The sequence below is a fragment of the Labeo rohita genome, chromosome 5 (genome assembly GCF_022985175.1).
Source record: "Labeo rohita strain BAU-BD-2019 chromosome 5, IGBB_LRoh.1.0, whole genome shotgun sequence".
NCBI classification, from domain to species: Eukaryota; Metazoa; Chordata; class Actinopteri; order Cypriniformes; family Cyprinidae; genus Labeo; species Labeo rohita.
Window position 1 is genome coordinate 43,573,666 of NC_066873.1, and position 26,052 is coordinate 43,599,717.

The 26,052-nt window shown below is 35.8% G+C and overlaps 2 protein-coding genes across 7 annotated transcripts in view; one reads left to right on the forward strand and one right to left on the reverse strand.

Annotated features, from left to right (window-relative positions):
* The window catches only part of LOC127165467 (ras-specific guanine nucleotide-releasing factor RalGPS1), a 159,409-nt gene that overhangs the window by 70,372 nt on the left and 62,985 nt on the right, over positions 1-26,052 (forward strand). For all 5 annotated transcript variants that reach the window (XM_051110126.1, XM_051110130.1, XM_051110127.1 and 2 more), the window contains exon 8: positions 2,206-2,332. In XM_051110126.1, coding sequence (XP_050966083.1) covers positions 2,206-2,332 — 127 coding nt within the window. The remainder of the gene's footprint in view (positions 1-2,205; positions 2,333-26,052) is intronic.
* Positions 6,632-25,174, reverse strand: angptl2a (angiopoietin-like 2a). Of its 2 annotated transcripts, none has more exons than XM_051110132.1 (5): positions 24,735-25,174; positions 18,992-20,004; positions 12,395-12,588; positions 8,042-8,312; positions 6,632-7,954 (listed from the first exon to the last, which is right to left on the reverse strand). In XM_051110132.1, the coding sequence occupies exons 2-5, from the start codon at positions 19,983-19,985 to the stop codon at positions 7,755-7,757; spliced, it is 1,659 nt and encodes a 552-aa protein (XP_050966089.1). In that variant the 5' UTR covers positions 19,986-20,004; positions 24,735-25,174; the 3' UTR covers positions 6,632-7,754. The 2 variants fall into 2 exon arrangements, with proteins under 2 accessions (XP_050966089.1, XP_050966088.1); XM_051110131.1 differs by having other exon boundaries at positions 18,992-20,009.

Sequence of the window (26,052 nt, forward strand, 5' to 3'; positions counted from 1 at the left end):
AATGGTTTAGTTTTCATTTCCTTCTCTGAACCTTTGGATATTGTAGCACGTGCAGAGTGGAAAAATTACATGTTTGTCATTGTCATTTAATTAATCTCCAAAAGAAACATGTTTGCGTTCACAAGCTTGTGTAGAGTTTGAACTTTGAACCAAAATGGTTGCTGAATAGCAGCTTTGTCTTCGAGACAGTTTCACATAGATTTAGCATACAAGTAATTGACTATACTACAGATTTTAAGGGTTTCAACCTACAAAAACGATATGCATGTGTGTTTTCAGAGTGTGTAGTGCAGGTCAAACCCCGGCATGAGCGCTAACAGCTGTGAAGTCTAAAAGAAGCGTCAGAAAACAGTTGGTCTGATGATTTCCTCTGCAAGTTGTTCATTCACTCGGGTTTGTTTGCATTTGCTTGGCGTGTTGAGAAGGTCCCTCTTTATGTTCCACCAGCTGTACTTATTCACTGGAAATGGGTTTTAGGGTCCAATCAACCTGTATTTGATTTTTTTTTAAACCACTTGAAACGCTGGTTGAACTATTTGTTTCTTGAATTTTATGAGTTTTTCATGTATGAAGGTGCATGCAAAGTTTCAACGCAAATTTGTTTTGGAAAGACTACAAATTTTGCTTCCTTTGATTATGTTCGAGGTCAGATTGTGCGGTTTGCCAGGAATCAGTGCTTTGACAAACAACAAAGAGTCTGGTAAAAAAAAAATGAACTTTTTATTGTAGCCTGCCAGACATAATATATGAATTGCATGAGAGCTTATTAATCTTAAAACTCAAAGTATACTTTGATTGAAACTGAAGACTTGTCTTCATTTGTCAGAAAGAAATCTCTGAGAGGATTTTTTTTTGGTTGATAGTTTGTTGGACCTCAGTAGTACTGAAAAGAGTGAGAAACCCGTTTTACCCTTGCAAGGGTTTGAGAACCAGAAAAGGTAAATACATGTAGCAATAAATGCTGGCATGTACAAATAATGTTAGATATTAATTGTAGTTAGTTGTGTTTATTCTCAACTCAGTGTACAAATAGTCACAAGAAGTATTTATGACTTAAAAAACACAACAGAAATGAGGACATTTGTTACATGTTTTATATTTTTAAGCTCTGTCAACCTACAAAAGAGTTTTTTTTTTGTTGTTGCTGTTGCATTATTCTTTGGTGTTTTTCAGTGCTGATTTTTGGTGAATTGCATGGAAAGCAATGACTTGCAACAAAAACTGTCCAGATTTTTATCAAAAAAGGAAGGTTAAATCTTTGGTAACCTGCAGTCACTTTTCCATTTCCACATTTCCATTTAATGAATGTAAATGAGTGTCAAGCAGTGTTGCCAAGTCTGCGTTTTTTGGCTACTTTAACTCTGTTGCCGCAGGTTGTTTTTGATGTTTTGGACTGAACCCTATAACATTATATTTAGCCCCTGAAATGCGAATTTACAAGGGGAACCTTGACAAAAAAACTTTATTTTATCCCAGAAGGTGATTTTTAACAGATGACCCCACCTCAGAACGCGATTGGGCTAGTTTTGGGCTAGTTTTGAGTAGCAAATGGGCGGGTTTTGTTGTAAAAACCTAGCAAACCATGGTGTCAAGCTCCAAAATAGACCTTTAAAAGAAGTCCATGTGACACCTGTGCTTCAGCTGAGCCTTCAAAAGTCATACGATACAGAAAGTCAATACTTATTAAAAATTGATTGGCTGTTGATCTATGCTGGACAAAAAAGGTGTCAAATTTATTTTGAAACAGTTTTCACTCAGAAATGGTTGTTAAATTTCAAAGATAATTAAAAAGAAATTTCAAGTAACATTGAATCAAACATGGAATTTTGCCGTAGAATATAAAACACAGTCCAATTTTTTAATTTACAACTTTGAGAAAATTATGTGTTACAGTGTAATTTAAAAATGCATATAATGGAAACTGCAGACTTTATATTTGTGCTGATTTTTGGTTGAAATATTCTGCAAAATTGATTTAAACATGGTAAAATATTCTTATTTTTAGCTGAGAACAATCATGTTAGTAAGTATGTATGTCAGAAACACGCAAAGAGTGAATGATTGGTGTTCAATGTAGCAGCATTTCCATGTTGGGTTGATTCTGTGTAGATCATATCTGGGTTTTAAAGTATCTTCTCAACATGGCCTGTTTTGAGACAGTGTTTCAGATGAAAAACTAGCCTTAACTTTCCTGTTTTTCCTCAGCTGATAAGTCGGAAGGACAAGGCCACATTTGAGAAGCTGGACTACCTGACGTCCAAAGAGGAGAACTACGCCAGGATGAGAGAGTACATCCGCTCCCTCAAGATGGTGCCCTGCATCCCCTACCTTGGTGAGTCCTCCTCTGTCTGCTCTCTTTCAGTCTCTCTGAAAATGTGCTTTACTTCACCTTGAAATGGGATGAATGGATGGGAAGTATTACCAAGGGATCAAGGGATTTGCCCTTGCTGGTAGATTCTGTAAATACATGATCTTGTTCTACAAATCTTTCTCCAATTTTGGCCATTCAAATTGTTTTTTTTTCTCCATTTCGCCTGATTCTGTTTTAGAGATTCAAAAAAGCATTAAATTGACTTCTCTGTATATTTATACATATAATATATCTCATCTGGACATTAGAACATACTAAGATGTTGAGCCATCATTTTATAAACACATTGATAAACTTCAATTATGAAACACAAGCTCAACAGATTTTAGCTAAATCATTTATGAAAACATTCTGATGTAGAATGTCACATTCAATTCAGCGCAGCATTTACGTAAGAATAGAGAAACTTGTTCTGTTCATGTTTATAGTTAATCTGTTCATTAAAAGTGTGGAAATCTACAAGCACTGCTTGTCTTTAGGGTTCTCATATTGACAGAAAACACTTGTTTTAGGGAATATCATGTCATTTTTGGTCACCTTACAAAGTTTCTTAAACACAATGGCAGCATGCATAATGCATGTGTTTTTAATATGATATCTGCCTTGGAACAAGTACTCTCAGCGTTTAAATATGAAACATGCAATTTAGATTGGTGGTTTTATTATATTAGGCCTTTTTTTCCAGTGTTTTCCCGTGTTCTACTCTAATGCATATTAGACGTCATTGTTGTTTCGTCAGCGTCATTGTTTATGCTCTGAACTCTATCAGAGAGATCACAGACTTACGGTTCTCATTATCTCACAGATTCGCAGTAAGTCTGGAGACTTAACAATAAACTGATTCCAAACCCTCTGTGCTCTTACAGCAGTATCAGTGATCAGGGATTGTTGGAAACTATGTCTTATATTCCTCAGCACTTAGTCATTTACAGCTGCTGTTCTGATTTAACTCAAATTGGGTGAAGATGGAGGGATCCACACATTAAATGCTCATATCAAGTACTGATTTATAGATGTGTTACAGGTGCTGTTTTTTTGGTGATTGTGCAAGCATTTCTTGGACACACTGTACTCACGTTCTAGCAATTTTGTTGTTGGTATCACATGTTGCCTGGACACAATCGGTAATTTTGTTTACCCAAACCATTAACTAAACATAATGTGTTATCTCTCTTGTAGCTTATTCTGGCCAAAAGTTGTTCACTTAGACAGTAAGAGGTTGTTTGTCTAGCATGTTAAGAGAACCAAATACGGCTTGTTTTCTGCCTGTGTGCAATAGAGTATGTCTGTAGGCTTTGATGTAGTTATTTTGGACTAAAAAGTAGTGCTGTCATTTTAATTTGTTCATTTAGTGAAGATGGAAGATGTTATTCGCCCCTATACAGTTAAGGTCAAAAGTTTGCATCCCCCTTTCAGAATCATTAAAAATGTTAATTATTTTACCAAAATAAGAGGGATCATATAAAATGCATGTTATTGTTTATTTAGTACTGACCTGAATAAGATATTTCACATAAAAGATGTTTACATGTAGTCCATAAGAGAAAATAATAGTTGAATTTATAAAAATGATCCGGTTCAAAAGACTCTTAATGCTGTGTTCTTACTTTTCAGCTTTTTTGTGTATTTGAACCCTTTCCAACAATGACTGTATGGTTTTGAGATCCATCTTTTCACACTGAGAACAACTTAGGGACTCATATGCAACTGTTATAGAAGGTTGAAACACTCACTGATGCTCCAGAAGGAAACATAATGCATTAAGAGCCGGGGGGTGAAAACTTTTGGAATTTGAAGATCAGGGTAAATTTCACTTATTTTGTCTTCTGGGAAACATGTAAGTATCTTCTGTCTGAATGGCAGTACTAAAAGAAAAAAATATGATATTTAGGCAAAATAAGAAAAATGTACACATCTCCATTCTGTTCAGAAGTTTTCACCCCCCGGCTCTTAATGGATTGTTTTTCCTTCTGGAGCATCAGTGAGCATCTGAACCTTCTGTAATAGTTGCATATGAGTCCCTCAGTTGTCCTCAGTGTGAAAAGATGGATCTCAAAATCATACAGTCATTGTTGGAAAGGTTTCAAATATGCAAAAATGGTGAAATGCCAAAGGATTTTTCTGAAGAACAGCAGGTAGTATAACCGTTCAGGACAAACAAGGGACTCACAAACAGATATCACTAAACATAAACAAAATACAGCTGTGGATCCTTCAGGTAAGAATACAGTATTAAGAATAAAGGGGATGTAAACTTTTGAATGGGGTCAGTTTTATAAATTCAACTATTATTTTCTCTTCTGGACTATATGTAAACATTTTATGTGAAATATCTTACTCAGGTCAGTACTAAATAAACAATAACATGCATTTTGTAAAATAATTAACATGTTTAATGATTCTGAAAGGGGAATTTAAACTTTTGACCTCAACTGTATCTTGGACAAATTTGATTGTCCAATAGATAAATGTGGACTGTAGATCAGATTGCCATTCAATAATACAGTTTTTGTCTATAAAAGGTATAGTTAAATCAAAACTAGCAAAGATGTACTGTAGAGGTTGAGGTTCTTCATGAGAACCGATTTGGATCACTTGCCCACCAGTGGATCCTCTGTACTGAATGGATGCCGTCAGAATGAAAGTCCAAAGAACTGATAAAAACATCACAGTAATCCAAAAGTAATCCACACGACTCCAAAACGTTTTGATTTTAAATATTTACTTCTGGGCAAAATACAAGTCATAATACACAATTACGCTTCCTGCAGTGAAAACTCCATCTCCTGTTGTGCTCTCACATGAAAATCAACAAACAGATTCGTTTAGAACTGTTTTGGACTGTTTTGGCTTGTAAACAGTGTTTGATCTCCTGATTCAGACCATACAACTTTTTTACTGGTGAAGTAATATTATTGATAGAGGACTAGTATTTTGGCCAGAAGCGACAGTTTAAAGTTAAAACATCTTGATTTACTTATCTGACACAATGCAATGTAATTATCTTCTTTTGGTGGCTTTTTCCTAATTGTGAGTAATTTGATTAATGTAAATTTATCCAAAAGACAAACAAAAGCATTTTGTCAAAACATTTGCCAGATTTATTAGACAACTAGATTAGGAAGCAACCTAGACAATAATCAGCATGTTGTATTATCAAATTGCTGAAATTGTTATCAATTGACAGCCTTATTAACAAGCCTAAAAGAATGCACAAAAATGTGCAGGCATCCGAGAACTGACTGACCCAGCACAGTGTTATGCTTTGTACATAAACTTACTAATACCTTCATGTGTTGATGTGTCCCAGCACATGGTATTCAGAGTATGTACTTGTCCTAGTGCCCTTAAAATGCCCTGTCGTGCTGAACAGTCAGTGTGTTGTTCTCTCTGTTTCATCTGCTCTTTATGTCTAGTCATTGTGGGTGGGCATCTGCTTATCGTAAACATAGACAAAATGCCACAGAAGATCTCATGTCTCCTGTTGCACACATCTATTCAATCTCAGAATCTCTTTTTGTTAGTCTTAGTTAACCCCAAAATGAAAATGTGCTCAAATTTGTAGATGACTTCTTCATTGGAACACATTTGGAGAAATGTAGCATTACATCAATTGCTCACCAAGGGATCCTTTGCAGCGAGAGGGTGCCGTCAGAATGAGAGTCCAAATAGTCCAAAATGCTTTTTTAGAACTGTTTTGTATTTCTCTAAATCTGTTCAGATGAAGAAACAAACTCATCTACATCGTGGATGGCCTTAGGGTGAATACATTTCCAGCAAATATTAATTTTTAAGTGAACTTTTCCTTTAAAACATGTTGCTTTTTACAGTTGAGTTCATTTCTGATTAATAAAATCAGTTCCACCAGCTACTTTTCCTCAACAATATCCTGTTTCAGTTGCAAGTGTTTTACATTACAGAAGTAAAATGGCTTGCAAATGCCAATTTCATTTCACTTGACTTTAATGTATTTTCCAGCAGTTTATAGGGTTTTCCTCATTTGGAAACTAATGGTAATGACACCATTTTTCATTTATAGCGACAAAGATGATTAATGGGGAAAAGTTTTCTGAGTCTGTTCTGTTGCACTCAGAGTCTCCCGTAGGATCCTTTACAGCCTTTAGTTACTTATAAAAGTGAAAACGTTGAGGTTTGAGCTCAGTCTCTCTATCAGTGTTAATAATGTACTGTAGTCTACAGGCCGAGACTGGTGTATATTTTTCGCAGCTGATCACAGAAGAGCCTGTCTATACAATGTAGTAGCTGTACATAATTTATTGGAAAATTCTGTAAGTACACAACACAACCATACTTTGCGTTACAAAAACACTCACTCGTAGTTTCTATATACAAATGGTTTCAAAACAGCACTCAGTCTAAAGGGCCAGAGTGAAATCATTCATGGACATATGATTGCTCAACACAATGTTACACTAAAACAGTCAAGTAGACAATAATATAAAAGACAGACATTGCATTTGTGGTTTTTGCAGAGGCCTTGCATTTGTGTGAATGTGATAATAGATGCATACACAATGCCTAGGCTAGATTTACCTCTAAATGGTGACCAACATTTATTTTTTGCATGGAAAATCCTATGTAGTTCACTTGAAGGCACAATTGCAATGTACCCTTTATTGAAGATCAATTCTAAAACAAAAGAGGATTTGCATTTATGCTGCTAAATGTTTCCCAGTCATTGAAGTTTTCAAACCTTTCATTACATTTGTGATTAAATGTTGATTTTACCAATTCACAATTTTACCTTAAGCTACAGTTTATCTACAAAGACCAGGCTAGATTTACCTCCAAAATGATGACCGAATTTTAATTTTTGCATCAAAAACACTGTCTAAGATGTCCAGAAATCCTAGGCACAATTGCGGCGTACGCTGTATTGGAAGTCAATGCTATAGACAAATCAAAGGAGAATGTATATGTGTTCAAATAACAGGTCATGTTTAATAACACTAATGTAAACTCAAAAAAAAAAAAAAAAATTCTTCAAGGATAGACTTCTTACAGTGAGAATGAACAGACTCTATCTCCATTTGAAGCACACTTGTAAGGACGCACACAATGCTGTTCGGCTTCCAGGTCATGTGGAACCTGCGTTGCCAGGTTTGTCAGTTTTTCGAGTATTTTCACTTGGTCTTCAGTGTCCACAATGCCATTTGGGAAGAATCCCATGAAGACTCGTGTCTCCTTCATGAAGTCATTGCACTCATCATTTTTGGTTTTGGATATGTATGACTGCATATTATGTATTCGTAACAAAGTAAACAATCAATAATTAACAAAAAACAAAACATTAACATTGCACTTTTTACAACGTTTTTTGAGTTATGCTGCATTAGGCTTGCGTTTTCCTTCATGTGATGTTCTAATGGAAAGTGTTGGGATTTGGTCGGATCATCATAGTGACCTTCTTCAAGGAATAAGATCCTCCACGGAACTCGGCCCAGTAAACTCCATCCTGATAGCGGCTGCGGTAATGACCACCGCGGTACCACACGCCGTTCAGGTTGGAGTGGGCGCAGGCGTTGTACCACCAACCACCTTTCTGATAGTGGGCACAGTTTCCTGTGAGAGAGAAAATAAGGGTTTTGAGTAAGTGAACTCTAGTTGAGTAAGTGAACTCTCAATGCTCGATCAGTGCAGGTGTGATACCTGTGTACGCATCGTGGTCTCTGTCCAGGGTGGTGAACTGTTTCCCGTTGTGCCAGGTGAGTGAATCTCCAGCGTTGCCATGGTAACGGCCCACCCGTAGCCGGTAGAAATCCGCCTCAGTCTCCAACCGGAAGCTGGCGTATTCTGCGAACGTCTTCCTTCCTGACCAGTCCTCCAACGTCACCAGCAGCTTATAGTTGCCCTGGTTGGTCAGCCAGTAGATGTTCTCCAAACCAAGCCAGTATTCGCCATCGATGTTCCCAAATCCTTGCTAAGATAGAAAAGACAAAGAGATTGTTAAACAAACAATTCTACCTCTTTTACAGGGTTCGTACACATACTGTAAAACAAAATTCCAGGACTTTCAAGGACTTTTCAAGCACTACTTTTTTGATTTTTCAAGGACTTTAATCAGGGATCTCACTTATGATTTGATGTTCTCTACTGTTTAAGTAAAAATTTGAAAAAAAGATAAAACAAAAAAACGCTCCGAAGTCCCGATCTGAATCAAATAATTCACACTTCACGCTCCTATCTAAAGCAAAAGATTTGTGAACCCACTCCAAAGTTTAAATCTAAATCAAAGGATTTGCAATCCATGCACCAAAGCCCCGATCTGAATAATGATTCACGAACCATCACTTCAGATCAGGACTCAGACCGCGGATCGCAAATCATTCAATGTTTCAAGAACCCACTCTGAAATTCTGATCTAAATCAAATGATTCCAGATATGCTTCAAAGTCCCGATCTAAATCAAATGATTCGCAATCCACGCTCCGAAGGCCTGGTCTGAATAATGATTCGCAAACCATCTCTTCAGATCAGGACTCGGAGCACGGAGCGCGAATCATTCAATTTACAGAATGATCCAAGAACCTGCTATGAAGTTACAATCTAAATCAAATGATTTGCAAACCCGCTCTGAAGTTCCGAACTTAATTTAAATGGTTCCAGATACACTTCAAAGTCCCGATCTGAAATGAAAAGAAGTCTTATGTGTGTGTGTATGTGTGTATATATATATATATATATATTATTTTAATAAATATTTTGTTATTAAAAATATATATAAATACTTTTACATGTGAATATTTATGCTTTACTATGGTGAAATCTGTGAAATAAATAAATAAATAAATAATAAATAATAATAATAATAATAATAATAATAAAATAAATAAACTTGCTAAATTCCAGCCTCAGCCCAATCAGAAGTACCAGTACTTACATAGAAACCTATACAAAGTAGCCAGAAAGAAGTGCTCATTTTAAAGAAATACGTCAGATGGATTTAGAGGCTTTTGCACCTGAACTCTTCATATACACTACCGTTCAAAAGTTTGGGGTCAGTAAGACTTGTAATAGTCTTTAAAGAAGTCTCTTATGCTCATCAAGGCTGCATTTATTTGATTAAAAAAAAAAAAAAAAAAAAAAAAAAAAACAGTAATATTGCAAAATGTTTTTACAATATAAAATAATGTTTTTTATTTTTACATACTTTAAAATAGAATTTATTCCTGTGATGAAAAGCTGAATTTTTATCAGCTGTTACTCCAGTCTTAAGTGTCACATGATTCTTCAGAAATCATTGTAATATGCGGATTTATTATAAGAATGATCAATGTTGGATAATATCAACAGTTGTGCTGCCAAATATTTTTTGGAACCTGTGATTTTTTTTTTTTTTTTTTTTTTTTTTTTTTTTTCAGGATTATTTCATGAATAACAAGTTTAAAAAGTACAGTGTTTATTCAAAATATAAATATTTTATAACAATGTTTTGTAACAATTTATTTTTATAAATATTTCATTTTGTTTTTAAAAATATATATAAATACTTTTACATATGAATATTTAAGCTTTACTGTGGTGAAATCTGTGAAATAATTTTACAGTTCAGAAGTTGTCATGCTCGTTCTTGTTTTATACACTCTTTGTCAGATCTTTAATCTTGCCAGATGATGAAATTTAAAAGAACCCCAGCGATATCGTGCATGTGTTTGTACTTAGCTGTCTCAGCATTAGGAGTCATTATTCTTTCAGGAAGCAGTTCTGACCACAGTATCTACAACACCTGAGAACATACTGCATGTAACTAGCTGATGTCAGACAGAAATTACACATTACGTCACAGACAAGCCAGCTCAACACCTAGTATAGCATGAGGAAACAGGAACAGAGCTGATTAATGCATGTGATAAATCACCAGCATAGACTTTCACTCCAGACTGCTGCTGTGTTATTCATTGTTTAAAGAAATAGTTCAACCAGAAAATACAATGCTGTCATTATTTCCTCACGCCCACAAGTCGTTCCAAACGCTGCTTTTCCATGCAACACAATGGAGAATCTTTATGCAACATTTATATTTGCATGCAAATTCAAAAGTGTCATGTTGATTCGACATGCAGAGTTTAAGATCATTAATGCCATAGCTTGACAGATGTGTTCATTATGAACTGCATAAAAATTTATCCTCAAAATCTATCCTTCCATGGAAATGGAAGAAAAAAAAAGTTGCATGAATGCATCCTTACTTACTAGTAGTTTTAGAAAGTTTTGATCAACAATATTGGTCACACTAAGCCTTATATATACAGTAATATATATATATTATATAAAAGGCTTAGTGTGACCAATATTTTTGATCAAAACTTTCTAAAACTACTAGTGAGTAACGATGCATTCATGCAACTTTTTTATTTTTTTTTTTATAAAAATAAAATTCTATATATAATTTTATTTTTATTTTTTTAAATAACATTTTTTATTTATTTCCATAATGCATTTTAACTTTTGTTGCAATTCAGTGTCATTCGATTTCATTCAGTGTCATTTTAGTCGAGCAGTTCAGTGGATATAGTCATCAAGATATTTTCCTTAACACTGACACTTCTGTTCTGAGATCAACAGAGTGTTTCCGTCAGACAGTGTTTTTGTGGAAAAGCCCTGGCCCTTGTTTAAAAACCTTGCCCATCTTGCATAACCAAATTCCTTTGACGTTTGAAAGTGATGTTCTGGATGATTTCATAAAGCCACAGTTTGCTATGAGACTGACCGGTTAAGACATGTTGTCATGAAAGTCTCTCCAAGCACGAATGGCAGGGTTTCAGAACAATGTGGGTCTCATTACTTTAACTAACTGTGACCAAGGGGGAGTTCCTGCTCTTATCCAATGATGGAGATCTGAAGCATTGCATTCAGTTTTATCAGCGCTGAACAATGACGTATGCACGCATGACCTCAGTATGATCACGTCATCATCATCTGCATGATATTTTCCCCCCATAAACTTACATCATTATTAGGGGTGTGATGATGCACAATATTGGGTTCACAAGAGCAAGATGAAAAAATTATTTTACACTATTTCTGACCCTGGACAACAAAACCAGTCATAAGTGGCACAGGTATATTTGTAGCAATAGCCAACATGACATTGTTTAGGTCAAATTTATCAATTTACTTTTATGCCAAAAATTATTAGGATATTAAGTAAAAATCATGTTCCATGAACATATTTTGTAAATTTTCTTCCGCAAATATATCAAAACCTAATTTTTGATTAGTAATATGCATTGCTAAGAACTTCATTTGGACAACTTTAAAGGCGATTTCCTCAATATTTTTATTAATTTATTTTTTTTTTGCACCCTCAGATTCCAGATTTTCAAATAGTTGTATCTCGGCCAAATATTGTCCTGTCCTAACAAACCATACATCCATGGAAAGCTTATGGAAACAATTTACTCTTATGACTGGTTTTGTGGTCCAGGTTCACATTTGTAAGAAATCACAAAATGCAAAACAATGCAGGTGCATTTTAAAATGTTTCAACTAGTCATCTTGTAATGGTTGTCACTGGAGTTCTACAGTTCTTCATTTAAAACTGCAGATTTATTTAGTTTTGGTGGCTTTGTTTGGACTATTTTGTTTGCAAAATTGAGAAAAACAGGTTATATTGATTTAAAATTTAACATAATATTAACTTCTTGTTTATCAAACTATTTTATAAAATCAATATCACATTTTCAGTTGTGCTGATATTGTGAGACAGCCTTTTAGTCTACAGGAAATATTGTTTCATAATTAAAGAACTTTGCAGCATATTTGCATATTTGCTATTTTTCAGTTTACTAATGTGAAACTGCTTTGAAACAATCTGCATCATATAAAGCATTATGTAAATAAATATGACTTGACTTAGAGATGCTGTTGGAGCTTAATTTGTATACTGAACCCAGAATATGTATTTATAAACATGTTGTGTAACTTCACACGTTAAGGTAACACAGAATAGTCGCCGTCATCATCTTACTTCAAAAAAATGAACATAAACTTCTTTCTGACCTTATACGTCTCCCAGTTTCGGAAGAAGTTGACCGATCCATCCATGCGACGTTGTATGACAGTCCAGCCGCCGGGGTCGTGTCTCTGGTCACACCAGACCTGCATCAGCTTGTTGGTGTTTTCCGGCTTCACCAGATACATGCCGCTGTTGGCGTGTCCTTCCTCTAGAGCCTGTAAACAGTCTTTAAATGGCCCTGTTTGGAAAGCAAGCACATGCAATATTAAATGCATGGTTTTCTCTACAGCATCTCTGAATTTAATGTGAAAATTAAATCAGATGTGGTTCATAGCTGCTTTAGATTACATATAGACACTGCTATCCATCAATCCAGCTGTTTTTGAGGATAGCTGTTTAGGTTTGCTTTTCTAAAAGAACAGTTGCGAAAGAGATTCATCATTTATTGATGAGTGATGCCTGGTCAGGACCTCCAGGAGCTTGTTTTCTTTTGTGCATCGACTGTGTTGCAGCTTTCTTAGTTGTAAAAATTGCAGATTTGGTAAGCATTTTAAATGCATGAACCCTTAAAGTAGTCATGCCATTTTTGTCCTCACTGACCTCGGAGATGTTATTTTCTCATCTGGACTCACAAGTTTCCAGCAGCACAATGCTGTTTTCATTATGACTGCATGTTCTCCACACCTTTTTTGGGCAGCATATAAACTGCCCTAAAGAGATGGAAAATTATGTAGAGAATTAGCACACTGGTCTTGCTACTGACTGAATCCATCCTGCCTTGAGCACCCCTGTAAACGAGTCTAATGAGTTTGCGAACTTCAGTTCATGAGCCAAATCGCACCTCTGTTCTCAGACGGAATACTTCAGGTTATTGTTTCCATATTGTCTGGCCACCTTAGTGTGTTTCTGCCAAAGGTCTAAATGTTAACGGTACTTTTTTTCCATTTGCAAGCTAATGAATTTGGTGGAAGATGCTTGCATGAGGATGTGTTTTAAAGTAAGATCACACCATTTGCTACCAGACATGATTACATTCAGATTTACACAAAGAAGCTTGTTTTAGTAGGTTTAGCATTCTGATCCTAGCGAGTACCAGCTGTTTGTCTGCTTTGGATACCTAGCAGGGATTCTGATCTGAAAGTGAGCTGCTTTGCCAGGGGAGTTTATAAAAACAAGCAGCTGTGAGAAATGTATTAAAGTGGATTAAAGGAATAGTTCACCCAAAAATGAAAATTTTGCTAAACATGTCCTCACCCCCAGGACGTACAAGATGTAGATGTTTGTTTTTTTCATCAGATTTGGAGAAATGTAGCATTCCATTTGCATACCAATGGATCCTTCTGCAGTGAATGAGTGCCATCAGAACGAGTCCAAACAGCTGATAAAAACATCACGATAATGCACAAGTAATCCACACCACTCCAGTCTATCAGTTAACATCTTGTGAAGCGAAAAGCTACGTGTTTGTAAGAAAAAAATCCATCAAGGCATTTTTAACTTTAACAGATCGCTTCTTGTTAAAATATGAGTCCATAATCCATTTAAAAATTCTATCCTCTGTTGTCCTCTTGCATCAAAATCCACCCACATATTTGTTTTGAACTGTTTTGGCTTGTAAACGGCGCTTGATCTGTGCATATTTCTCTCCTGATTCAGACCAGATGACTTTTTCACTGAATAAAACTATATTATAGCTAGAGGACTCATATTTTAGCTGGAAGTGATCGTTTTAAGTTATAAACGTCTTGATGGATTTGTTGTGAGTTGTGTGGATTACTTGTGTATTATTGTGATGTTTTTATCAGCTGTTTGGACTCTCATTCTGACGGCACCTATTCACATCCATTGGTGGGCAAGTGATGTAATTCAGTGTTACTTGCCATTTATTAATTCGGGTCATCAAAGATGTAGATGAGTTTGTTATTTTCATTAAATTTGGAGACATGTAGCATTCCATCAATTGCTCACCAGTGAATGGGTGCCGTCAGAATAAGAGCCATAATAAAAATCACAATAATCCACAAGTAATTCACCACCACTTCAAACGTGGTCTGGCCTTAATCTGGAGAGAAATCTGCACAGATCAAGCACTGTTTTTAAGCCCAAACAGCTCTAAACAAATTTGTGGGTGGATTTTGATGTGAGAGATAATGGAAGATGTACTTTTTCACTGGAGGAAGCGTTATTATAGATTATGAACTCTAAATTTGGCCAGAAGCGTCTTAACGATGGATTAGTTCCTCACAAACACGCATCTTTTTGCTTCTCAAGATGTTAATCTGCAGAGGATCCATTGCTGAGAAAGTAATGTAATGCTACATTTCTCCAAATCTGATTAAGAAACAAACTCACCTACATCTTGTACAGCCTGAGGGTGATTACATTTTTAGCAAATTTTCATTTTTGGATGAACTATTCCTTTAAGTGTGAGCATGCAAATTACATCATCAGTACAGAGTCAGACCAGATTGATGTCATCCCTATTGTGAACTGTATCGTACTCTAATAAAGTTACCGAATTATAGCAAGACATTCATCCATAGGTCAGCTGCATTTAGAGAACATTCATTGAAGTTCTGTCTCAAATTATCCTCCACCTTTTGTCACACTTGTTGACTTTCCCTCAGATGCTAATACAATGGAATCTCTTCAGACGAATCGGATTCGTCACAGTTTTTGATCTGATTTGTCTCGGCCTTTTCGGCGACTGCTGTTTTTGACATTTCGTTTCAGATTAGTAGCTTTTTTGCCGTCTGCTGCTGAATAATCAAGCATTAGGATCTCCAAAGGGTACGACTGGAATCAATCTGCTTGTGACCAGATCGTTTTCCAGACTGTGAATGAGCAAGAGCCTTCTCATCTCATGAGTAAGAGCTACTCAGAGTCTGCTCTGAAATCACAGTCGGCTCTTTTTGGAAGAATCTTTTGTATTCCGTAAAGGTTTTAGACGATTGTTCATCAGCCCTTTCTGCTCTATTCTATGTACAAGGACATATTTTCAGAGCAAGCTGTCATGCAAAATCTAATTTTCATTTAAAAAACAAGCTTTATTGCATACTTATACATATGCACCACAATTGGGTATCAGCCCAGTTTTGATGATTTGCATTGCAAATTTTATTACCTTCAGAAAGCATCTGAAGTTTTACATTTATGCGATTAGCAGCTGCTTTTATCCAAATTACACAAGATTTTTGTTTGCAGGTGTAAACGGCATAAGACATTGCCAATTCATCTGTTTCATGTGAAAACTAAAACTAAATGTGCTGTGCATATGATAAAGTAGCTACTCAGTATTTTAAAAGTTGTTTTATTCATGCAGAGTGGCATATTTATTAGAAGTGTGCCGTCAAGTGATGCATTGCATGTTGTTAAGTGTGCATGAATCTGTTAAAATAAAGCACATTAGCACATTACAGTTGTTTGTTGTGGGCGAAGATCTTGCTAATAACTTCCAGAGGCGTGATTTAATGGCATTTAATGAAGAAAATACAGCGACAGGATGGATTTACAGAGGTCTGCAGTGGATACAGTATGGAAGCTAACTTCAGCCATGGGATAAAAAATATAAAAAAGGTCATTATGATTTCTTTTTCATCTCACAATTCAGACTTTTTTTTCTTGCAATTCTGAGTTTACATCTTGACAGTTCTAACATTTTTTTTCCTCAATGCAGACAGGGTTGTAACATAAAAAGTGACCTTTTTTATCCTATGGGAGAAACAAGCATGGTATAATATACCATGCATGCATGTTTTGGTGACGTTTTGGTTTTTGTGAGGAAGATTTAAGAAATGTGTAAACTGGTTCATAATCACAACCATATACAGTCACCCCATTATTTATGTTCCTACACTGCATTTCATTTATACAGCCACATTTGAGCATCTCGAGACAAACAATCTTAAGTTACCACAAAGAAATTCCCCTATAGCAGAATAGTAAACAACACTTAAACAGACCCCTTCCATTAAACCACAGATTTCTCTGTAAAAGTTCACTGAATGGTGTCTGGAATCCCCAAATTAAGGGCTTTAAAGTGGTTAATGTCTTGTAGGGTTTTCCTCCCAAGATTAATGCGCACTCTTAGTTCAGAAGATGTGTTGCCAAATTATTGTGTTGTAATGGGACGGAGGCCAAGCTCTTTGAGCAGGGAAATCCACGTGTTGACTGTGTCGCTGAACTTTTTAGGCTGTTTTCTTTGGAAGCACTGATATAACCAAACCACTTAGGCGTATCCATACCTATTTATCATACTCGGTGTGCAGAATACAATTACCCTTGTAAATCTGCTAAAACGCCGCAAGAAAAAGAAGATTGCTGGCTGCGTAATGTTTAGATGTTTCTCATTACTCACCCTGATCCTGTTGCGTATGCATAATGTTTTGTAGAAGCGTGGAGACTTGCGTCATGATTTTGAGGAAATGTTTTCTTTAACATGTTCTGTAATTGAGGCAGTGCCTAATGTTTCTTTGAGTGCTTAACTATATGCTTAACATATAGTATCCTTCCCATGTTTGGAAATGTACCAGGTTTCAAAGAGCAATTTTGGACAGCATTAAATCCTTATCAGATCTTGGAATAAATGGATTTAAGTCACTTGCAGTTATCGTTGCAACAAAAATCTCTTTTTGTTTACTTCACAAATAGTGCATGTCAGATTATTGATTGATTGGCAAATAAATTTTGTGCACAGCAGACTAATTTGAACATGTTTAAAGATCTAGTCTCAGTTGAAAACAACTCACTTAAACCAGCACTTAGATGGTTTGTTCTGGTTTAAGATGGTCTTAGCTGGTTTAGCTTGCCAGTCACCTCCAAGGAGACCAGCTAAAACCAGCAAACCAGCTTAGACTGGTTTAAGATTACCAGGGTTTTAAATATTTCCAAATTCCGGATTCAGTATTTTTTTTTTTAAATGTTTGTTTTTGAAGTTTGTTCTGTAACTTATCAAAGCAAAGTCATCACAAAATGCAGAATTTTATGCATATATTTAAAAAAAAAAATCACACTTTTTCCATACTTTTAGATGGTGTTTTATATACAGTACCAAACAATACCACTTTTGGTGCTGTTTTTGACATTACAATTCATGCAACTAAATGCGTGTCTTTGTATGTTCATATAAAACAGTCAATGATAACACTGATTTAGAGGGATGGTTCATCCAAAAATGAATATTCTGTCATCATTTATGTGCCCTTCTGTGCATCATTTAACCAATAAAAGATATTTTGAAAAATTGTTTTTGTCCATATAATGAAAGCCAGCGGGTCCAAAACAACATTCAACCCCACTGACTTGCATTTTATGGACTTAAAAAACCCCACGTTTTTAAAATATATTTTTTAATGCTCCACATAAGAAAGAAAGTCATATGGGTTTGGTTTATTACATGGCATTAAAAGGATAGTTGACTGAAAAATGAAAATTTTCGTCATTTACTCACCCTCATGTTATTTCAAACCCATAAGACTTTGGTTAATCTTCAAAACGCAGAGATAATCACTTCATATGATGAACAGTTTTTAATTTCATTTTATTTAGGCACACGTTTAAGCTTCCTAGTTTACCATATGTGATGCGCTCTGCGTGTCTGTGTTTATATAAAAGCCTATAGTTAAATCTGTTCATTATGTAAAGTGATCATATCTCTTCACAATGATTACATCACTCGGATTTGTTTTATAATGCCTTTATGACCATTTTTGGATTTTTGGATCTTCACATTTTGGTTACCTGGACTTTCGATTGAGAGAAAGAAAACCTCTAATGGATCCTTAGGGACTTTTTGTCTTTTCCATTATGGCTGTGTTAATGCAAAACAGCATTAATTTGCTAAAAATATGCTTGTTTGTTTTTTTTGCAATAAATAAATAAATATAAATATGTAATATTTCAGAATCAGAAATTAAGGACAAAAATATCCCCACTGAAAGTCATAATATTAAATATATATGAATGAAAGCCTATTTACAAATTTTGCATGATATATTGCAAAATTAGTAAAAAGGCTTCCATTCGGTTGGCAAGGCATCTTTTTTTTTTCTTTCTTTACCTGATGTCACCTTGTTTTTAAGTTTGACTTATGCAGCAAATACTTTTTTTCCTGTTTTTTCTGCTTCTGCTGAACATTTTTAATCAATGCAGTTATAATTGTGTGGTCTTATTGGTGTGGTTTTTACATGTGTACTGAGAAATGTGTGTGTTTGAATGGTAGTTATTAAAAAAAAATCTGGCATTGCACAAAAAAACAATGCATAAAAAACTGCTTAGCATTTAGTATATAAAAAATGCTTGATTTTTATTTATTTATTTATATTTTAAAGTGCTATTATGTAAAAAAAATAAATAAATTAATTAATTAATAATTGTTTAAAAAAAATACTTTTAAGTGGTTAAAATCCTGGTTTAAAAAATGGTTAAAAAAAGATGTGAAAGCTGAAAAAATAAATTCTATATACTATATTTACGGCTATTTTTTGGCATGGAAATTTTTGCCCTTTAATGACCTTTTTCAAATTCAAATTGTTAAAAATATGTTCAAATCTCTAATGTTTCAAAGACCATCTAAATATAGGTTTGGAAAAACATGAGGGTGAATAAATGATGACAGATGGAGTGATGCTGAAGAGACTCACCTGAGGGTTTATCTGTTGAGTAGCTGTGTGTTTCAGAGGCCACCGTCGGTAAAGTCGGTGGCATTGCTTTGACGTTTTGGTCGCTCTGGATTTCGTTGGTGATCTGGTTGTTGTTGTTGCGGGTGTAGGTCGGTGGGTGGAAAGGCCTGGCGGGGGAATGGTGGACCGGCGGTGGAGGTGGTTGGCGATGTTGTGGAGGCTGCGGTGGCTGGGGGAGGATTGCAGGCGGCTGGTAAGGTCGCGTTTGTCGTACAACACCACCTCCACCTCCACCTCCACCACCACCACCACCACCACCAATACCAACACCAACACCACCACCAACACCACCACCAACAAAGCCTCCTCTCCTGCACTGTTCTTCTAGCTGCACTATAAGCGCGCTTTGATTGCTCGCAAGCGATGCAAGGTGCTGATATTTGTGCTCCAGATCCCGATAGCGTGCCGTCAGCTGCTGCATCTCCGACGTGTGATTCAGCACGCGGTTCTCCAGCTGAGAAACCTCAAGTGCATTGTCTCTCTTTCGGATGATCTCGTGCAGCAGCTGCATGTAGAGCTGCGTGACCCGTGCGTTCATGTTGCGCGACTCCTTACGAAGCAGCTTGACTTCGTTGACCACGCCGCCGTCCACCTCCACCAGCTGCTGCAGCGTTTCGATCTGCCGCCGCTGCTTGTGCAGCTCTCCGTTCAGCAGTTCCAGCTCCTGCTTGTTCACGCGGTTCTCCAGCAGGTCTTCCGGCTCTTTAGAGTTGACGCAGATTGCGCCTGTGGTTTTGCGCTGAGGCACTATGAAAGTGTAAGAGCATTTGTCAGGGTCCGAGGTGCTCGGAGGGTCAGGGGAGCGTTTGGGCCGACTGGCGTACATGAACTCGCTTTCGAGAATGTCATCTCGGCTTTCGAACTCCTCAGCGAACCCAAGTGAAGCGGAGTCGGGTCTGGATAGGGTGATGGTCAGCAGGGCCAGAAGAAAGCGCTTTAAAGTGAGGACAGTCATGGCTCTCTGAGATGTGTTTCTGTGCTGGAACATGAAAAATACAGTAAAAAATGTGAAATATTATTGCAATTTAAAATAACGGTTTTCTATGTGAATCTATGTTCAAATGTAATTCATTCCTGTGATGCAAAGCTGAATTTTCAGCATCGTTACTCGTCTTTGCAGTCACATGATCCTTTAGAAATCATTCTAATATGCTGCTCAAGAAACATTTATTATCATTGATGTTAAAAGCAGTTGTGCTGCTTCATATTTTGGTGGAAACTGGTCCAGAATTATTTTATTAAATACAGTTCAAAAGACCACGTTTATTCGAAATATAAATGCTTTCCAACATTTTAAGTGTCTTTACAGTCATCTTTGATCAATTTAATGCATCTGTGCTGAATAAAAGCAGTCATTTCTATTAAAAAAATGACTGACCCCAAACTTTTGGCATTGCCAATTTTTATGCATAGATGCATTTGATGCAGTCTTCAACTGGGCTTCCCATGCAGTTAAAGCAGTAGCCTGATTCCGATGCAGTGCAACAGGCAGTGATGCATGTCTGCAGCATGTGCTCATACTGTAGAATGACAGTTAAAAAAAACAGCACTGATGAAATGCAATTTTGCATCCTGTTTGAACAACCCTAAGAGTTCCTCATCATTTGAGTCCCTTTGTTGAATGAAATGTAAATGGATCTTAAAGCCATTAGCTAATGAAACGTGTTTTGTGTTTAAAAACCTTAGAAGGTCTTTGGTGATTTCCAAAGAACCGGTCTGGTTTGCCCTGGTAAAGCATCTGTAAGTGGTGATTTAGCAGACGCTTTTATCCAAAGTGAATTACTCTGCACCATTAGAATTACCCAATTCTAATAGCTTTTGGATTGTGCCTTGTGGGATTTGATGCTAAATCTCTTCCAATACCTGACAGGTCTTAAACCATTAGGCCTCACAGTGGCTTTTCTTTATATGCAAGTTTGGCCACACAAGTTTTGCTGTATACATAAATGTTTATGAATGTTTTTGTTTATGTCTGTTCATTGTATGGTTTGATACGAATAAGCAGAGAGAATTAAAATATGGTGGATAATGTGGTCCTGTGTTTCCTGCACCATTTTCAGCTACTGAATCTCCAGAACCACAACAAAACAACTCATGTGTTAGTTGTGTTTGTGTGCCAAGTGTACTCTGATTCACAGACAATTGACTCTTGTAACCCAGTTCTTTTAATGATTTGTTCAGAAAAGCCCAAAATCCCAAGTTACTGGTTTGAATTTGTTTCATGATCTTTTGCTAAACAAATCAGAGCAGTGACCAAATCCACATCTTACTAACTTTTACTCTCATGTTTGAACTTTATCATTGCTGTCGGTCACAAAATGAAAATATAGTGTACTTAAGATTCTTGAAACATAAATCAGCTGTTCATATGAAAACTTTGTATATAATTAAATAATCAAATTAAATAATTTAATACATTTAATTTATATTAACCCTCTGGGGTCTTTTGGCATGCCCTGACAATTGTGATTTATTTTATTTTATTTTATTTTATTTTATTTTATTTTATTTTATTTTATTTTATTTTATTTTATTTTATTTTATTTTTATTTATCTATCTTAAATGTATTTATCCAGTATCTTAAAAACATTAATGTCCAAAGTCTGATTACACTGTAATCAGCACAAACTGTGCTACAATAATATGTGACCCTAGACCACAAAACCAGTCATAAGGGTCAGTTGAGCTTTATACATCATCTGAAAACTGAATAAAAGCTTTCCATTGATGTTTGGTTTGTTAGGACAATGTTTATAGGACAATATTTGGCCAAGATACATCTCTTTGAAAATCTGGAATCTGAGGGCGCAACAAAAAATCTAAATATTGAGAAAATTGCCTTTAAAGTTGACAAAATGAAGTTCTTAGCGATGCCTATCACGGTAGGAAATTTACAAAATATCTTTACATAATATCCTAATGATTTTTGGAATAAAAGAAAATTTGATAATTTTGACCCATACAATGCATTTTCGGCTATTGCTACAAATATACCTGTGCGACTTAAGACTTTTAAATGCGACTTAAGGTTTTGTGGTTCAGGCAGTGGCCATGAATATTTAGTGATTCACATCTGAGAAAATATGTTTAAAATATTTTAATTTTAATAAAATTTGAAATAAAATGTAAATAAAATCTAGTCATATTTTTTTACATATACAAAATTATACAAAATATTGTAATAAAGATCATTAAGTAATGTTAATTTGGTCACTGATCTGACTGATGCATTGAGTTCATTTAGTAAAACATTCATCAGCCTGATTCAAAACCAGGAACATGTTAATATGAGTCTTTTTATATGATTCTTTAAAATAATTGTTTAATATAAGTCAGATTTTTTATAAAGTCTCAAGACATACAGTCTGAACATCAGATCAAATCCTAAAAAGTCTAACATATGCACATGCATACAGATTTTGCTACATAAGTGCATGTGTATGCATGTTTGATGTTTCTCTAATCTCTCCGGCCATTGAGCGGCTGAGTCATAGATTTACACCCCGGCGCTGGAATGCGCTAATTCACGAATGGGAAAAATCAATCACACGCAGTGCCTGGTGTGGTGTGTTGTGTGTACAGACCGTCTCCTGTAGCAACAGACTCAGCGGTCTATGTTTTTCATTGTGTTCATTACTAAGTAAGAGGTCCGTCCCACTCATTTCAGGGATTGCTTCAGAAGTAAACACTGAACAGAGAGCTTTAAAACAATAGTACTGCCACGGGGAGGTGATGTACATGGGACTTCTTAATACGTCATTTAATACTGAAAACCTGTAAGGTTTTTTATGTTTTAAGTATTTCTAATATCTGAATGTGTTTTGTGGTTTGGACTGAATGTACAAACAAACATTCCTCGCTTTGAGTCATCAAAAGAAAGTGTATTCCAATCAAGCAGAATATAAACAAGATTGCACAAGACGTACAAACATGCATGATGAATCATATATTCTTTAACAATTGCATAACTGTATTAGTAGAGATGTTTTTGTTGTGTATTTGTCTTGGCATTGATTTAGGAAACATGTTCACTGTCTGTTAGATATTAGGATTTTTCCAACCCTGTATTGCATTGTTTTATAATATATGTTTAACCCTTTATGTGATTACCATATTTAAAAAAAAAAAAAAAAAAGTCTATCAAAGTGCCCAAAACTTTACCTTACTTAAGCACATTTTACTCTTTGATGCTTATTTTATTATATGTTGTGCATTATTTTTTCTTAAGGTTTGCGAAATAGAGGCAGTGTTTTGGTGTCATCACCAATAAAAGCAACACATGGATTTGTTTTACTGTAATGAGCGATGCCAGAGTCACTTTCATGGAATCATGCATGAGAAAGCAGCATTACATCATTGTTCAGAATTCAAAATCTGACTTAGATTTCACGGATTTAAAAGTTCAAACCCGACTGATTTCATAATGGACTGCCGGCTTGAGCCGCTGATGTCATCGGGGTCTCCTCTTCTCTCCGGCTCTCAATTCTCTGGCTTTCTTGGATAGTTTTCAGTTTGCGTTAACTGTAGCACTAGTATTCGCTTAGGAAATTAAATGGTAGTCTTCTCTCTCAGAACGAAAGGCGAGAGCGTGTCTTTTGGATACAAATCCAGCTGAAGGGATTCCTGTGATGATGTGGGATGAACCAATTATTTTTGGTTTTATTTCTGTTTGATGACTTTAGTATTGAGTTCAAGTATGGATCCATTCAGCAATACAATTAGTATTACTGCAACACTCTTAAAAATAAGAATCTTTTTCCACTATAAAGAACCAATGTGCAATGGAAAGTTTCTATGGAGATGAAAGGTGCCAATGCCAATAAAGAAGCTTTATTTGAGTGAATGACAAACAAGTACCAAAGACAATCAGTAATGAATAATTTGCATTCATTGCTCTCTGCAAAGAACTTTCTTTTAGATGCGGCAAATGCTTTTATGGGTGATTATGTCATAAGCTCTTGTTGAAACTATATGTACTGTCCTGACCTCAAATCCTCCAGTACCTGAATGCATGAAGTGAAGTTCAGGCAGTAATTGTTTCTGTGGAAAGTGTGATTGCATCTGCATGCTAGAGGATCATTACTGCCATTACAACATCATTATGCAGAACATTTTTCACTTACACATTTGTTTGTACCAGACACAACATGCTTTGATGAGAGTTTTGTGCATCATTCCACATTTAAATATTTACATCTGTGCATGTAGAAAATGCTTTTATCCAAAGTGATTTGCATTGCATTCAAGGTATACATCATGCATTCCTTGGGAATCGAACCCTTGACTTGGCATTGCTGCAGTGTGCAGTTCTTTTAAAACCCTGAAATGTCTATTAAATGTGATTTTTCTGTAGTTATGTTTGGTTTCTAAAATTGTTAAGCAAAATTACAACAATTAAATTGTGATTTGAGCATATGGCGCATGAATAAATGTAATTGTTGTTTAAATGTCATGTGGAATCAGGCATTTAAAAAAAAAATCCAGGTCTGGCAAAGAAATGAAAATGAATAAAATATCATGCAAAGTCATGCACATTTCTACAAAGAAATCCTTGACATGAAGAATGTGTTTTGAATTTTTTCATTGCATGATTTATGAGCCAGTTTGTTCATTTGTAAAGTTGAATCACAGTATAGAGGTGAAAGCCAGAGAATGTGATTCATGTGACTTCATCGCGTTTGTAATCAAACAAACAGCTCTTACCAGATAGTGTGCTGATGTTCCCGGCTCTTTTCCTTTTTTTCTCTTTGCTTTATCCCTTTAATCTCTCTCCAGGCAGGTTGGATGTTGTCGTCCCTGAAGTGAAAGTCATCACCGATCCACCACTGTCCTTTCTGCTCTATTCTGTCCCTCTTTCTTGTTGTCTGTCCCCCGGCGTGTCTCCTGTCATGGGATGATGGGTGACAGTCTCATTTTGTGTCCTCGTGTCCTAAAGTGTCTTTAAGTGTCTTTAAGTGCAGTTTAAGTTCAGTCCGCGTGTCCCAGCATGTGTCTGCATGTCCTGCTGGAGTCTCTGTCCAAATGATCCTCCAGCTGCTCACTGTTAAGTGTTCACTTTGACTGACACATTGATTTAGAGAGAGACGTCCTTAACTTCCACTCATCACCACTGAGCACAGGGAACACTCTGCTTTGTCTCTTTCCCTCCCTCTCTCTCTCTTTCTCTCTCTCTCTCTAGTTTGTGGTAATGGTGTTGTTTTTGTTTGGCTCCGCCCCTTTCCCCTCCCCCTGGCACAGAATTAATGGTCATCACTATTGATACACTTACAAATAAAGGTTCTTTATTGGCATTGATGGTTCCGTAAGGAACGTTTAACATCAATAGAACTTTTCCATTGGACACAATTCATTATAGTGGAAAAAAGATTCTTTAGATTATTAAAATGTTCTTTAAGGTTCTTTTAAGATCTGTTTACTGAAAAGTTCTTTTTTTGGAACCAACAATGTTTATTCTGTCATTCCTGCAAAGAAAAAAAAAAGAAGCTTTTGGTGCCTTTATTTTTGGAAAAAAGTAAACGATAAAACGCTTTTTATTCACACACGATTCCGTGTGAGTCTGTAAAGAGGCACATTTAAAACATAAATCATATTTTTTGTGGTGTCTGTTAAGGCATGTTGTTCGTACTTGCTCATACTTGGATAACACTGTACAAAAATAAAACAAAACAAATATGAAATGTGCATAAAGTGACAGCGGTGGATAATGTTTTGGCTCTTTTGCCTCTCTTGAGCTCATTGTGTTCTCAAAACGTGTTTTGTAAAGTCACGTGAAAATGATGCAGTGCTTTCATATCACTGTGAATGGATGATTATGCTTTTAATGTAATGAGAACCTCCTATGTTTTTGGACCTGAATGGGGCAAACTGGTGGAAATTGCACATTACAAACTGGCCTACAACTTACTCAGATTTCATCACTTTCTGACACACCCAAATCTAAATGAACTTAAAAAGACCTTAAACATGAAATGAATGAGCTTTTTAGCATTTTTAGCAATTAAAGTCACCTCTGTGGCATTGA

Excerpts from the sequence above, each read along its gene's own strand:
- angptl2a (XM_051110132.1), bottom strand. The coding sequence starts at position 19,985 with ATGACTGTCCTCACTTTAAAGCGCTTTCTTCTGGCCCTGCTGACCATC. Across the intron at positions 12,589-18,991 it reads CTCAACAGATAAACCCTCAG|GGCCATTTAAAGACTGTTTA; the intron begins GTGAGTCTCTTC and ends CTTTCCAAACAG. Across the intron at positions 7,955-8,041 it reads AGACCACGATGCGTACACAG|GAAACTGTGCCCACTATCAG; the intron begins GTATCACACCTG and ends TCTCTCTCACAG.